This window comes from Parasteatoda tepidariorum, chromosome 3 (assembly GCF_982258835.1).
Source record: "Parasteatoda tepidariorum strain Cologne lab strain chromosome 3, Ptep-v5.0, whole genome shotgun sequence".
Taxonomy (NCBI): domain Eukaryota; kingdom Metazoa; phylum Arthropoda; class Arachnida; order Araneae; family Theridiidae; genus Parasteatoda; species Parasteatoda tepidariorum.
Genome location: NC_141757.1, coordinates 74,204,111 through 74,221,095, shown reverse-complemented (window position 1 = coordinate 74,221,095; position 16,985 = coordinate 74,204,111). Strand labels below are relative to the sequence as shown.

At 30.2% G+C, this 16,985-nt stretch overlaps 1 protein-coding gene across 2 annotated transcripts in view; it reads left to right on the top strand.

The window, feature by feature from the left end:
- Positions 1-9,475, top strand: part of LOC107436691 (uncharacterized) — a 60,636-nt gene extending 51,161 nt beyond the window's left edge. For both annotated transcript variants that reach the window (XM_016048491.5, XM_071181513.2), the window contains exons 12-14: positions 3,836-3,930; positions 5,603-5,711; positions 7,574-9,475. In XM_016048491.5, coding sequence (XP_015903977.1) covers positions 3,836-3,930; positions 5,603-5,711; positions 7,574-7,869 — 500 coding nt within the window. In that variant the 3' untranslated portion in view covers positions 7,870-9,475. The remainder of the gene's footprint in view (positions 1-3,835; positions 3,931-5,602; positions 5,712-7,573) is intronic.
- Positions 9,476-16,985: the final 7,510 nt, after the last annotated feature.

Genomic DNA, 16,985 nt, shown 5'->3' with positions numbered 1-16,985 from the left:
ACTTTCATTTAAAGAATGCGACTTTCGTCAAAAACAATAGGCATAATTCCCCTGATGAACAAATACGACATAAAATAAACACAAATTAAAATCTTAGGTAAACTCTAAGATAGTTCAACAACAAAATAGTTTCCTCAACAAAAAAAAAGTGATTTTGTGATATGACTAGAAGAAAACTACGAACCTCAGGGATGGCACAATCGTAAGAAAAAATGAGAGTTACATTTCTGAAAGGAAGTAGTATAACTCTAATTATTTTTTTTATTTTTTTTTTAATCTCTTTGAAATAGTTTTCTTTTCTTGGAAAAAACAATTGAATAAGAAAATTAAAAAGGAATAAGGAATTTAAAAAAAATTAGTATGGAATTAAAAAGGAATATCCCTCAAATTTTTCTAACCTTGCTTACATTTTTAACTATTACTTTTAAACTTAAGTCGCTTGAAAACTTTAAATCTAATGATTTACTGTTGCCATTTTCTTATATAAAATTCTGAATGGGGGAGGGGATATCTCACAAAAGAGAGATTGCAATGTTGCAAATCAACATTCTTCATTCCACAAATTACGAGACTTCTGGAACGTCAATCGAAACACTTGACGTACTTCTGAAACTCATTACAAGTTAATAATTGTTCTTCGGAACTATTCGACGTTCAAATAAACGGATAAAAAGTTCTCTCTCAATTTTTTTTTATTTTTTATTTTATCCATCTTCCATTTACAACACTTGGATGCGCAAGCTCTATGTGAAACACTTCTTTTTTTTCTTTTTGCACTTCTTTTCATGTTTTTGCACTTGTTCTTTCTCCGCTACCGTTCATTTTCTGCGGAGGGGCGTAAGTTCAAGGCACTAATTGTCCACCCATGTGTAACAAGTCGTAATTGAACTGTCTACTGCACAGTTTTGTCGAAAAAAAGAACTTTTCACTGTTATTCAGCAAGACTAATTAGTTTTATACAAAAAATGGTTTGCATGAAATGCTACAAAAAATTTTAGACGTTTTTTCTTTTTCCAGAAGTATTTTTCTTTCGCTACATTTCAATCAAAGGGCAATCTATTGTTCAAATTTGATATTGTTCTCCATATTTCGAAACTTACACAATGCTTTCATCCAAAAATTATTTTATGCGGTGCTTTCATTCTCTGCACTAGTTTTTATTTTTATTGTTAAATAATATTATATAGAGAAGTAGCTATTTAAATTGTGCTTATTTCAATTTTTTCTTGTTTAATCGAAAATAATATTCACTTTGTTTCAGTTGTTTTTCTTTCTTCTTTCGTTGTTTCAATGAATTTAATCTGATTGGTTTTATTATATTACAAATCTATATTATAAAAAGTTCTGTTTTTTATATTAGCATCAGCGTTGCCACTCGATAGGGAGAGCAGGGAAAACCTGGAAAATACAGGGAATTTAAAAATCACCTAAAATAACAGGGAAAATGCAGGGAATTTTGTTTCTTATTTTTGCCTTTTAAAAAATGGTGTCCACTCAAAGCGTAATCTATGGGATATTTAACCGTGATATTTCAGCTATACTAACCTATTTCATTTACAATAGCATTATTTAAGTATGTTCAGCTGTTTTTTCCAGCAATTAAAACTAATAAATATAGTTAGCCCAATATAGCTCACACAAGAGCACAGTAATTATTGTTTCCTCGTAATATATTGTGTATAATGTGTACAGGGAAAACACGGGGAATTTTTTTTCTTCCAAATTTGAATAGCAACCCTGAGCATTCTTGTAATTTGACTTTTAAAAATAGTAGCGTATTGGAGAATAGCATAACGCAGTAATAGCACAATCTCTTGTTTTAAATCAGTAATTTTGTCTTCTCAATTTTTAGTAGTGAGTAATTCTCTACTTTTCTAAAATTTTATGAAGCTCTTTTTCTTTTTTTTCCTGTATCACAAAATTATAAACCATAAAAATATGGAATTGTCTCAGTTCGAATTAGCAATTATCTAGGTAATACCGGACTTGTAAATTTTGATAAAAAGAAATATGGAAAATTTTAATTTATAATATAGATTAACAGTTTATTTAGAACCGAGATTATGGAATAGTTCTCTCGCCTCTCAGTTAAATGACCCAACTTCGAATCCCAGCAGATACGAATTCTGCTTTCGGTTTGCACAACCCACAGTGTTGATGTATAATATCCTCAGTGGTAGACGGATCATATCTAAGAATTTCCTTACCGTCGGGCTAACCACGGAAGGTTTTCGTGTTATGCAAATGCGTGTTAGTTCTATCAAAAAGTATTCCAGGCTTGTCGCAATGCTAGATCCAAAAGCCCCCTTGTCGTCAGGATTGGGTTCAGAATTACAAGGCTACGGATTCCAAAAGCGATTCCATGAAGGTCTAAGCGTTCTATCATGAAGTTTCTTATATTTATGGATGAAATTGTTATTTTTCATAAACGCGTCTAAAATTACTTTTTGAGTTTTCTATTGCGTAAGTCATATTGCTTTGTAAGCGCATCTAAAACTGCTTTTGGACGATTGAAGATTAATCATGACTTTTAATAGATAATAAAAATGATATCTAAAAAAGAATAAAGGTAATCACACGTATAATAACAAAGAAAAACAGTCAAATACTGCAAAGAAAATGAAGCTATTCTTTGAATATGCTGAAGAAACAGGAGCCTTAAAGATTAGCCTCTGGGGGTGTTTTCTATTTCCAGCAATTTTATCCCTACAATAATGCCGATACGTGCAGGGCGATCAGCATAATAATTTGTCACCTGACAGGCCTCAAGCTATTTCATTTACCGTTCGGAATTCGCCATTTTTAAAGAACGTATTGAATATTCGTTTTCTTCGCATGAATGAACACGAGGCTATTATCTAAAGAGATCTTCAATTTCCTAGAGTCATCAAAAGAGACTATTAAGATTGACATTTATAAACAGTTTTATGGTAGGTACGAAGAAATTTGTATTATTTAACTACTTTAGTACCGGATTTCTTTCTTGATGGAAAAGAAGAAAAAAAACTAAAGACTGATACGAAGTTAGATCTAAATACTAAGAATGAATTAGATCATGGTAAAATCGATCACCTAAAAATTTCTTTATGTAAAAATCACCAGATTAATGAGGCAGTATTTTCACCGTTTGTAAAATATGTGCTAGACGTTTTATGAGCAAATGTTTCCGGAACTGCCGTTTTTCAAAACCACTCTATACTATACCGTCTCAAGGTAAAACGTGTTTTAAGGTTTAGGCCTTTATCATCAATGATTCGACAAGTTTTGATTCACTTTTTTTTTCTTCCACGCATGAATATTAACTTGCGATCCCTAATCTGTTTATTCTATTGGCTTCATTTTTAGCAAAGATTTTAAAAACTATACTCAGAGAGCGGGGATTATGGGACACCCTGTATATTCCTGAATAATAATAACTACACAAACAATAGTAGGAGCTACAAAAACAATAATGGTAACCTCATGTGCAATAGCAAAGAAAAACATTAAGGAAGTGGAGCAAATTTTTTGAAGATGGTAAAGAAACAGGAGCTTAAAAGATTACAAATAGATATGCTTTCTTTTCTGAATTATTTAATCTCCGGCAATAATGCCGATGCTTGCAGGGCAATCATTTTAATAATCATCAAGCCTGTGGTTCGGCTGCCTACGTTTTACTTGATGATTCTAGCAAATTTGTGAGACATAAATATATTACAGACATCCATGTGAATAATGTCTAGAACACTTTTATTATAAGTTATGCAAGGTCATTTTTAAAGTTTATACTAAAATGTTATTTTCACGACCATTCCTTCTTTTTTAAAGTTTAATTATATTTTTTTAACCCTTTCAGAACGAGAATATCGTTGTTTGGGAAGTTGGCGAGACACTAATGGAGTAACATTCACCTATACTCAAAGACGAGAGATGGAAGGATTTCAATGTTTTGTAAGTTCTTTATGATGATCAGATTTACTTCATAGGACTGAATTAATTTAAAACCTGATTTTCTAAACAAATTATTACTGTAATTAAATTCGAAATTATGATTGTATTTCTAAATGAAGACTAACACTGGAATATTGATATTGACTTTTATAGATAAAAATATTAATACTCACAGGATTGGATATAATATAAAGACCAACACCCTACTTACTACTCATAACTGTACTCCGAAATTGTAGTTATAAGTAAAATGACGTGCAAAATGAAGACGATTTTATATTCTTAAAATTTATAAGTTATTGAAATTCAGACAATTTGTAAATAATGATAGATTTTTTTTTAACTACTACCAAGAAAGATATTATGAAATGTTGAAATTTTAGAGAAAGTTCCGGTAATCGTAGCGGCAGTAATATATCGCCGTGTGCTTGTACTTCTTTGTCACAATCTATTCGGAAAACAAGTCTAGTCACAAAAGCCATCGTTTAGCTTTGCGTAAAATTTCGGTTAGAGTTTTCTGATCTGCCAATCATTCCACAAAAAAGATTTTATTTCAAGTTTTAAATTATTCAATTATATTTATGGACAACAAAACTTGTCTGCAGAACTTCCTATACTGTTTTTTGCAAGTTTTTCAAAATCCATGTTCCTGAGTAGTAACGGGGGTTGGACTACACCTTAAGACCTGGAGTGACATTATATATATATATATATATATATATATATATATATATATATATATATATATATATATATATATATATATATATATATATATATATATATATATATATATATATATATATATATATATATATATATATATATATATATATAGGAATAAATTTTTATAATTTCTAAATGTGCAGATGTTATTTTAAAATATTTGAAATCTAACACATTCCATAAAATTAGGTGAATTGAATCCCAAATTTTAGCTACAAACTAAACTTTCTAACTTTTCATTAAACGACAACAAATATTGACTACAGTAGTGGTCACCAAACTTATAAAGCTACCGCACCATTTTTAAACCTACTGTAGGCTACTTGCTCTGCTTTAAAAAAAGATCTTACACTTAGTTTATCAGCTTAGTGGTAGGGATGGAGGTTAGCCAACCGAAGCGATAAAGCAAGTTACTTGTGGCTCACGATCGATGGTTTGACTGAACTGGACTAAAGACCTATTCAGTCCGAATAGGATAAGTCAAAAGTTACCATTCCTTATCGTACCATGTCATGTGAAATTATGAGAGTTAACTTTTCATTTGTTCTTTAATTATACCTGCTATGAAAGTTTGGCACGTGTAAAATTGTGTCTTTTCCCGTTTTTAGTTGCTTAAGATTATCAATCGTGTCCATGCTCATGTTTAAATTAAAACTCCATATCGCCTAAAGTCTCATGTTTTCTTCATATTAAAAATTACTTTTGTTTCAGCAGTATTATATGCATATATTTTATTTTTATTTTATAACCGTCGTTGAACAGCCGACCCAATTTTGGGTTTAAGACTACTAATGTTCAACTATATGCATATATTGAACTGTCCATACAAATTAAGAACCCTGAGCCTGTGTTTTAAATACCCTTCCATAAATTAGTCTCTGATTGTATATTTAATGTACATATTTCTTTTGTGACATAAATCACTTATTTATAATTTTTTCTACAGTCTGGTAAAGTCTTGCAAAGTGGTAAAGAAGCATACATTAAAGAAGCAGGACTGAGTTGTATACGGGGAGAAGATCCACTTATATATGGAATGAAGATAACAAAACATGGTACGTTATTTAAGTAGTTATGTTAGAAACTATTAAATCGTGCAGCAAGTAAAAATAATTCATCTTCTTTTGAGATCCGCATTTCCTTAGTGTTTCTAAAATCATATTCATCATAGAAGGAGGGGGGAAAAAGTGGAGCTCAATAAAGTCTTTATGTCATTTCATTTTGTAAATAAGCAGGAATGTAAAAATATTTAATTAAAATTCCATTAACCATAAAATTGCCTTAATTATAACCATTTAATTAAAATTCAGAATTTTTTTTTTTAAAAAAAGAGGGTTAACTGACTTTATATGCATGAAAATTGACATATTTTAAAAGTTTTCATTTTAAAATGAAAAATCACTCCCATATCACGTTTTCAAAAATTTGACTAGTTTTAAGATAGAGGGTCTGTTTTTTTTTGTATTTAAACTACAATAACCCGAGTAATATTTCGAATTCAATAGCATTGTATTCTACGATAATGACATTAAAAAAAACTTAAATCGGATAACATCTTCCAATCGCACATTTCTTTTTTGAAAATTGATGACTTCCAAGTTTTTCATTCCTATAATAAATCGAAAAATTACTGCAGCAATATTTTGTTTCTGAAACCATCTTTGTAAATTTACATGCATTGAATGAGTTGTGTTGTTCACTGATAAGTAAAATAAATGAGACCATACGGATCTAGAATATAATAATGATAATATGTGCATTTTTTTAACTTTAATAACATATTAATTTTTAGGAACATTTAAGGTCAAAAAATAATAATCCGATTTTAAAAACATTTTTCTTAAAACTTTTTTCATTTATTCATTTTTTAAGTGTCTATTTTCAAGTGATTGCATGTCAAAATATTGTTAGTGTCATTAGTTTTTTCTTAATTATAAACTTAAATACTTTTGGAGGTGATAAAATTTCGTAAACTTAAAATATACAGTGCACAAAATAAAAACGGACCACCCTGAATAACTTTTGATCTAATGATCAGATCTTCGTGTTCTCGGACTCAATCACAATGGTTTTAAGGGGTAGCCTCAAATTTTCTAATTAATTAGTGCCGACGATGTTTTAAGTTACAAAATTAGACACAAAAGCGTACTTTCTCTGAATAAACATACCGTTTTTTTTCCACGAAATCATATTTTTGACCGTCAAAATATGGAGACAGCTGCAGTTTGGGAAATATGGTACCCATAGTTCAGTCAGGACAGCTATCTAAAGTTTGGACCCTTTAATGTTAATTTTTCTTTTTGCGTATTTCACCATATCTCGAAAACTTTTTAAGCAAAAGCGAAATTTAAAATCTTTGAATACAATTAAAAATTTATTTATTTAAGATAATTCCAAGCAAAAGAGAACTTTTAGAAAATATTTATTATTATTTTTTTATTATTTTCTTTCATAATAGTTGTAAAACTTTTGAATTGCCAGGTATACAATTTTTTACTTGACGAAATGCAAAATTTGAGCGAAATCGATCAAAATGAGAAATCGAATTTTTAATATACAAATTTTTTAAAAGTTGATTTCTGAGTGCCTATTCTTCTATATTGTCCTGTAGAATAACATTCTTTAAAATGATTTGAAAAATTTCTATTTTTTAATCGAAGTGCATTAGCACTCACACCTCTTGCATATTATAGTAAACTAATAATGAATAAATTAATAATAGTGGGCATCTTACCTTAATATTCTCATGAATACTGAATTTCAAAGAACAATCAAGTAACTATTTTAGCTGTTTTTGTGCAAATAATTATGAAGTGTCACTTTCTATTGATATCTTATGTTTTACTAAGCATTAAGATTATCTGAGTATTTTATTTCAAACTGGCATGTCGTAGTAAAAATTCTTTTTTATTTTTAGCATCTTGTCCAGATGTTGGCCTTTCTGTTTCTCATGGTCCAAGATATCCAACCAGTCCTCCCGAAGACTTGGATGAGACTTTCTATAGTCCTGTACCAAATGATCCATACTGGTATCCGAACGAAAGAGATGCAGTCGACGGAAAAACAAGAAAATCCCCTACACGTTCTACAAAAGAAGAGGAACAACATATAAATGCCGCCGTCTTGCCTACTTATCATGCCTCGTGGATTTTTGTGTATACTTTTAGTACATACTGCTTCTTCTGGATTCATCAGTATGTATATTTTCCTTAGAAAATCAGACAATAAGGATTATGTGTACAAATATCTCAATTCTAGTGAAGTCTTGCTCGATGAATCCAGTGATTTTGTAGATTCGAAGCAAAAACAGATTGCCTTTTGATGTATATAGTATCGGGAGATGCCGGAAATCGCCCGATGGAGCTTAACTAAATTGGAAATCCGACTAATTGCAATTGTATGCTTTTGGGCTTTAATCGTTGTCCAAAAACGGTGAATGTACTTTGAACTTGACTATTTAATGATGAATGATACTAGAGCCTATGGAGTTTTCAGGTGAAAATGGAGACTCCGTTGATCTTTAGGGTTTACCAGAGTTCCTGGAAGGGCGAAAAAGAATTATTTGATAATTAAAATTTTATGTTTGAAATTATTAGTTCGTAGATACCATTCATATGCAAAGATATAAATGAAACATCTAATGAACAGCAAGAATGCTTTGTTAATTAGTAGTGAACATTTTTGATCTGATAAAGTTATGAGAGTACTATGAAAAGAGTAATTAATGAGATAAAAGGATGTTAAATTTATAGGATGTTAAGTGAAAATTTATTTGAGTAGTGTAAGTTACTGTTGCTACTTTACACCATTGGATAAATCCCCAAAAAACCGAAACTGGTGGTAAAAAAAAATGCATAAGTCAGATAATTCTTTCCTTTCTTTATTATAATTGTGAACAGTTGTTGACAAAAGATCAATTGGCAAGTAAATTGATTTTTATCATAAACAGAAGTTTTTCCGCCATTTAAAATATTATATGGTATTTTTGACGTGATTATCATATAGTATTATCCGAATTGTTAGTTTTAGTTTTATTCATTTAATGTCTCTTCCTAGTCTATAGTACATACTTCAATTTATGGTCTAGGTTTATGATTAAGGTATAAAAAAATAATTTTTCCAGGCACGAAAAAATTTATTTCAAGAAACTTTTATGTATGTAGAAATTTTTTTTTTTTTTTTCAAAAATATTTGCTGAAAGATTTGTTAGTCTCTGTAAAAAGTAGACCGTGAGTCGTATATCAAGGTATATATCAGGCGTATATAAAGAGAGTAAACAGTGGAATCTTGCATGTTTCTGTGCGATTGTATATTAAAAGAGTTGAGAGTTTTTTGATGTTTTGATGAGCTTTGTGATCTACTTATAAAAATATTTCTGGAATTCTTTTGATCGACTATGACTGACAGTAAAAAGGGGAAACATTTGCTCAGACTCTTTTTATTGTGCAGTTTACAACTTAGTATCAACTATGAACGTTGAATTAAATGTATATTTTTTTTTGTTTGTTTTTTACAACACATAAGGAATGGGAGTTCCTACATAATTAGTTTTCTATGTTAATAATAATTCTCAATGGACAACTAAAATGGAATTCCAAGCAAAGGGAGGTTCCTGGGAAATTCCATTTTACAGGTTGATTCAACAACCAATCAAAGATATACCAGTTCCTATGCAACTAGTGCTATGTATAAATTTTTTGTAATTATTTATAATATAGTTAAAATTTGTACAGAAAAAATGTTGGTTTTGTAATATTTTGTTGAAGATTATGCTTTCATATTGTATGTTTGAGTCAATAAATGATGTAATTCTATCGTTTATGAATGAGTTTTTTTAATTATGATTAACAATAAATTTTTTAATTAAACAATTAATCAAAGCTTAAAACTAAAAACTATATAATATACACCGCAGAGTCATTACAATATGACCACCCTCCATCTATAACAATGCGCTCGCCCAGGTTTTCATGGTTTCTCGCCCAGGAACAATGTTTTCATGGGGCACATTAGGACCCATAATCCTCATAGAACAATCCCTGACGTCTGTAAGCTACTTGAACATAGTTGCAGACCAGGTTCACACATTCATAGCAACAGTTTTTTCTGCGGGGGATGATGTTTACCAACAGGATAATGCGCTATGTCATAAGGGTCGAATCATCATGGATTGATTCGAGGAACATTCCAGTGACTTTCAAGTCATGTCTTGGCCCCTAAATTCACCTGACCTTAATCTAATAGAGCATTTGTGGTCCTACTTGGAAAATCAAATTCGTGCTGCCACGCTACCCCCTCGCAATATGAGGGAATTGCAGGACCAATTGGTGAGCGCTTGGTACCAGATACCTCAGACTACCTATCAGCACCTTGTGGAATCAGTGCCACGGCGGGTGCTAGCAGTTTTGAGGGTTAAAGGTGGTCCTACATGTTATTAGCAGGGTGGTCATAATGTAATGGCTCTTCGGTGTATATATCCATAGATAAGGGGAGTTCGGGGTAATACCGGGTAACTAAGATTCAAAGGCCTATAAAGTATTTCACCTATTGACTGTCTGATGCAATCCAGGTATTTATTGTTTAGTTATATACTATAATGTATCACTTTTCTAAAGTCATAGATATGCTACTTTTTTTTTATAAAGGATTTTTTTTCTAGACAAACAGCCGGCTTTACCCCACTACATGTTAGCTCTATCAGAAATATATAGGTAAACGAAATTCAATTTCCGTTTACCTACATAAATAATTAAAAAATAAAAGAAAGTGAGTTCAAATAAACCTGGAACTTCATGATTTATTCTAGGTTTGCCTGAACTCACTTTTCTTTTAATTTTAAATTATCAATTGACGTGAATACAATTTACCAAGAAAATTTTTTTCCGTGGTTTAGTGTCCTCCTAAGTCTGTATCACATTTATTCTTTAAAACCATAGGAGTGAGTGAAGTTTTAAATCGTAAACGGAAACGTTTAAAAAAATTTCTTTTTGAAAAACCGGAACTTGGAAAACACGTTTCAATGGTTGATGTAAGTACTAAAAATTATGGCCTATCTGCATGTACTAAGTACGACACTATTGCTATATAGATGATATGTGTCATGCGACAAATCATCCATATAACAGCATTAACACTTATTATAGTTTTATAGTAAAACTTAAGGAAAATTTCCTTAGAGATCCATAAATAAGTTTAAATTTTCGAAATTAAAACTTATTTACGAATCTGAAATATTAGTTTTGACGCATTAAAAACACATTAATTTTGACACATTAAATTTGCTATATTGAAGAATTTTTTATAAAGTTCAACTCTAAATTTGCTTTTTTTTGCTTAATTTAACTATTAAAAACATTAAAGAATAACAATGATTAACACAAATTAACTTTTTCAAAAAACAAAAAAAAACACGTTGTATTCTTTTAAATCAATTTTTAAATTTTTTTTTTATTTTTGGATACAGAGATGGAGGGATTCAGAACAATTCTAATTTGCAATTTTCATAATGAATTTTTGACTGTATTGCTTCAATTAGTGCGATAAATTAGCAGAAACGTAACATTTGTCCTTTTTTCATTTCATGAATAAGAACTGAAATGAACGTTAATTTCCTTTAAACTTTTTGCATTCATTTGTCTTACTAAAATTTGCCTTTATTTTAAGTATATATTAAGCTACAAAATTTGTATTTGTGCACTTACCAGAACAGGACTGGAAGATCTGAACTTACAAAGATCTCCAATTGCTCATTTTTAGTTTGTGGCAAAGGGGAGAATGGAAATATAGTTAATTTACATTTAACGTTTTATAGACTTTTTTTTAACAAAAATATCTCTATGAAATTGTTAAAGATAAATCATTGACTATTTCGAAAGTTAGGCGTCTTAGCAAAGGATTTGCCCACCTTATAAAAATTTTATTTAATATTTTATGACTTAACATGCATACCAATGTTAAATTTTTTATAATTTATTGAGTGCCGAGTGTGTTGCATATGAGAAAATTGCATCATTGCACTGCATTTTACAGAGTTATCTCTCGGAGTTTTCTACGAAAAGTTTGCTACAGACTGAATATATACTATGCATAAAATAATGTTCCTCTAATTTCAAAACACTTTCTCAATTTCAAACACTTAATTTAATTTCAAAATGGAAAAAAAAAACTGCATAAATATTTGGATTTTTTTCCTTCTTTGCATAAATATTTGGATTTTTCTTCATCAAAAGAAGAAAGAAATTGGACGGTACACATCTGTTCTTAATCATCGACCGTAAGTCGCTATGCATAAGTTGGTTATCTCAATTTCTACTAACGAGAATAATGAATCAACTTGCTTCATTTTTCACAATAAAACTTAACAATACAATTAAATATTTTGTTCTGTAAAAAATAACTTTTAATTATGCTTGAAAATATGACTTTTAATCATTGTTATTGAATTGAAATTTATTTCAAAAGTTAAAAATAAAAATTTAGTAATTTAAATTTTCTTATAAAAATATTTTTTGAAAAATTTAAATTTCATATTAAAAATTTTTAAACATTTACTTGTGCAATAAATTTATTATTCACCATTTAGGTAACTAGAATAATATTGAATAATTTAATGTTTTTTTTTTCCTTTCGATTTTGTTATTGCTGGTTCTTTGAGAGAGAAAACTAAATAGGAAGCTTTTCTCCTTCCTTTTTATTTTGTTTTAAAATCAAAATAAATAAATAAACAAATAACTGAAATTATTTACGAGCTCGCAATTTTTTTTAATTCATAATCAAAATTTTATTCCTTAATACTTAATGATAGAATGTGATTTTTTCTCTTGCAATCCATGAAACTTAAAAAAGTCTTTGAAAAGTTAAAAATAAAAATTAAGTAATTGAGATTTATTCATAAATAATTTTTGAAAAATTGAAATTTCATTATAAAATATATTAAACATTTACTTATATAATAATTTCAATTATTCACTATTTAGATAACAAAAATAGTGAATAATTTAACCCCCCCTTTCTTTTTCTTCAATTTTGTTAAATAGAAATCTTTTTTCTTTCCTTTTTATTCTTGTTTAAAACTAAAATAAATAAGTAAATAAAATTATTTAGGAGCGGATTATTTCTTTTATTTTTACTTTATTCAAAATTTTATTACTTTAATAGACTTAATAATTGCACAGTTGTTTTTTCTCTTAAAATCTATGAAACTTTAAAAAAAAAATTTAAAGAAAAATTTGAAAAACTTCTTTTTTTTTTCTATTTTTTTTTTTTTTTTTTTGAATTAGGTAGAAAAAAATACTCATATAATTTTTTTTTTTTTCCTGAGCAAACGTTTATCTTTTTTAACCTTGTTCTAATTTCAAAACAAACCTTCATAACTTACACTTTCCAGGCTCTATTCTCGTTGATTAAAAGTAACTACTTAATAATTGTAAGAAAAGAGAAAAACCAGTTTTAAAGAACTAAAAACTACTTATTGTACGAAAATTAAGAAGAAAAAATTTACTAAAAATACATAATAATGATCTACCAACGATACAATATATAATTACTGATCAGATAGTAAAAGAAGAATGATTAGTTTCCTTTATTTACTAGTATTGTTTTAAAGTAAAAAAAAAATTACATATTCATCCATTCAATAAGAATCCAAGCTCCGGTTCGGCCTGTCTGGTTTTATTATCGCAATCGTGGGAAAAGTTTTTCAACTCTTTCTCAACTAAAACCTATAAATCAAAATTTAATAAGACAAAGGGAAAGTTAAAGTTTAACCAAATACTAAATTACAGTTAAAAATTAAAACCTCTGAAATGGTGTTTTTTCAAATCAGTAAGTGTACTCTTGTTAGTTTGGTTAATATAATTTGCTTCAAGCTCGTGTCGAAGATTAATGTCATCAATATGGAAAACTACATTTTCATTTCCAAATGCTGAAACGTTCGGCAATTTTTGTAGTGCCAAGTTCTGTTTTAAAAAACATATTTAATGAAAATATTATTTTCACAATTTGTAAGATTTTGCAAGAATGTCTTACGTACGTTTGCTGGTGTTGCGTAACTACCACTATAAATATTAAATACCAATTCACTAGTATATAATAAGACTATCTTGAGGTACCTTTTAATAGATGAAGGTTGACATAGTTGATAATAACACTTAATTGGAGACCTCCGGACGTGATAAAAATTCTCCATGATCGATGGATGGTCCACATTAAACAGTTCATTTGCTAATGAAATAGTTCTCAAAAATGCCGACCAGGTGGCCGAGTGGTTAGCGTGCCTGAATACGGAGTCGATGGTTGCGGGTTCGAATCCCGCTCAGAGCATGGATGTTTCTTTCTCTCTCTCTGTGTTCTATGTCCTTTCTCCTTTGTGTGTGTGAATGTGACCCGCACTATAAACGAGTTTGTGGTTGTGTTACGTGGGCGACGCTGCTCCACCACCGTGCCTTCGCCACAGGTGCCCAATGGGTAACGAGAAGAGAGTAGCAGTTCTGGCATTCCTGTGGCCAATGGGTCGATGGCCCAAGTGCCCGCCATTAAAAAAAATGAATAAATAAAGTAAAAAAAAGTTCTCAAAAATCCGGTGATGTAAATATAATCTTCCGGACAATAAATAAAGTAAAAGAAGAAGAAAAATGAGCTTAAAATAAATAAAAAGTAAATAAACAGCATAAATCAACAAGTGGTATTAAATACACGAATGGGTGACCTTCGTGCTAAAATACAAACTAAGGTAAACAACGTTAAAGAGCACAAAAATATTATTAAAAGCAGACAGCTGTTTCGGATGCTCAAAGGGCAACCTTCATCAGTGCAACCTGCTGCATCCTAATTTATGAGTCATGCATTATATTGTACCGTAAAAGTAACTTTACTTATTCATAAGTGTATCATATCTTACTGCATTATAAAATTTAGTGTTTCTGAATAACAAACAAGGTGGCGGATACTTAGCACCAAGAAGTGTGAAAGAACATTTTTTTGGTGTTTCACAACACCAAAAATCTATCCTTGACTCTTGGTGCAGTGAAACAACATTTAGGTGTAAAGTATAGGTGGTAGGTGCCACCATTTTGGTGCTCGAATACTCGAAAATATTTCTCAGTGTTGTTTATTAAATAAAAAAATCTTAAACAAAATCAGTTATCGAAGTAGCGTGCTATAAGGAGCAAAACAACTGTAGACGTAGTATGCTGTGTTGTGCGCTATTTTAGCGAGAAGAGTGATAAAAAAGCGATTTATCAAAACTACTTTTAACGTTGATTAATTAAGAAACAAGGTTATATCGCTAACTAATTTTATTAATCTGATTGGTGCAAATCTCATGTGGATCCCTCGATGGATGCGATGAGAATGAATTTGTGACCAATCATTAAAGAGAATTACGTCTGATGTTCCAGAGCAGCAATTTTTCATAAAGCTTGGCTGCAGTTGTTTGGTTTGCATAGGTTCATGATTATAGTATTTTTAATTAAATTTCTTTTACAACCGTCGTTGAACAGCCCACCCAATTTTTGAGTTTACGGCTACCAATGTCCAACGCTGTAGCCTTGGAATTTTTAATCCAATTCAGAAGACAAGGGAACTCCAGGATCAAGTATCGGAAGAAATTTTGACTTCGTGGAGAGCTTTTTAATGGAACTAACTCGCATCTGAGACGGTTAATCTGACAGCAAGGGGACTCTAACCCATGATCCGTTTACCATTGAGGATATTTTACGTCTTCAATGTGGTCGGTGCGACACATCACTAATGGTACTATTGAACTGCGTTGGCTAGCATATATTACTTATTTCAGCGTGATTGAGAAATATAAAAGCCGAAATTCTTCAGTTGTGTGTAAATTTGACCCGTTTAAAAGTTGTTAGTTACAAAGCTCAATGGTTGGTTCAAAGTAAAGAAACACATTTTTTCGCGGAAATTTTCGATGACTTTTGCTTAGAGGAAATAAAAGAGCAATTAACATTTTTTCTAAAAAATCGCAAGTATTTAATTTCTTAATTAAATATTCGCTCTCGAGAAAAGCATAAAAAGTTGAACGTTAAAAGAAAAAATGCACCAAATTATATCGAATAACGAACTGGTTTATGTAAACGCGAATAAATATATCGTAATAAAATAATATAAATAAGCCAATTTACTATTCAAAACCATTTTAAACATTTTTGTAAATTTAATTCTCCTGCAAAGTTCGTCTCCTAAAATTAGTTAAGTATTTTGATAGTAGTATTTAATAACTGTCGTTGAACAGCTAATCCAATTTAGAGTTTATGACCACCAATGTTCAACTTCGTAACCTTATAATTTTAAGGCAAATCCAGAAGTCAAAGGAACTACTGGATTAATTATTGGTAGAAACTTACCATCGTTATAGACTTTTTGATGGAACTAAACCGCATTTACGTTATATGAAGAAGAAAACCACGAAAATCTCCCCGGTTAGCCTGACGACAAAGGGACTCTAACCCACGATCTGTCAAAGACTGAAAATAGTTTACGTCACCACTGTGATCGGTGCGAGCCGGGTGCGGAATTCATTTCGACCAGCTATCGCTGGGGTTAGAACTCGATTTTAAAATAGTTTGCGGTTACTACATTTAAGGAAGTCACTGCATTTTTTTTCAGGCATTTAAGAAAGATTTTTGCAATAACTTATTTTAATTCCTATCACTACACAGAAGCATGGATCCTCTAAAAATTTGCATTTTAGGGAGAATATAAATTTAAACCTCCTTGTTGTTAGAGCAAATAGTTAAGATTACACAGCAAAATAATTCCAGACCAAATTACGGTAAAAAATACAGGCACTCAAGGTGTCGGTACTTTTTACCGTAATATCCATTTTCCGACGAACATCTTACGGAAAAAAATCTTATATACCGTAATTTCGACAGTAATGATTACCGTAAAATCACTGAATCATTTTAATTAAATAAACATTACTGTAAGAATTATGGTATAATATTTTACGGTAAAAACGGATTCTGCGGATAATGCATCCATAGTGCCGGTACTTTATACCGTAATTTGATCCATAATTTTTTACAGTGAATAGTCATACTTCCAACTTTTGAGAACTGCCCATTTCTATACATTATTAGTCAGATATCATCATTTATTTTTAATTTCTGAAAAATTACAACTATATATGAGGATCAAAAATTTCGTCATCTATCCTAACATAGCAACAAATGATATTTTTAATTTTGCACCTGGTGTGTTATGAAAAAAAAATTTTTTTTTTTGTCCATGTGCAGTCCATCCCCGAAACCCCGTAATCAGACACCTGTTACTCTCACCCACATTCCTATGGTTTTGACAGGGAGATTTCT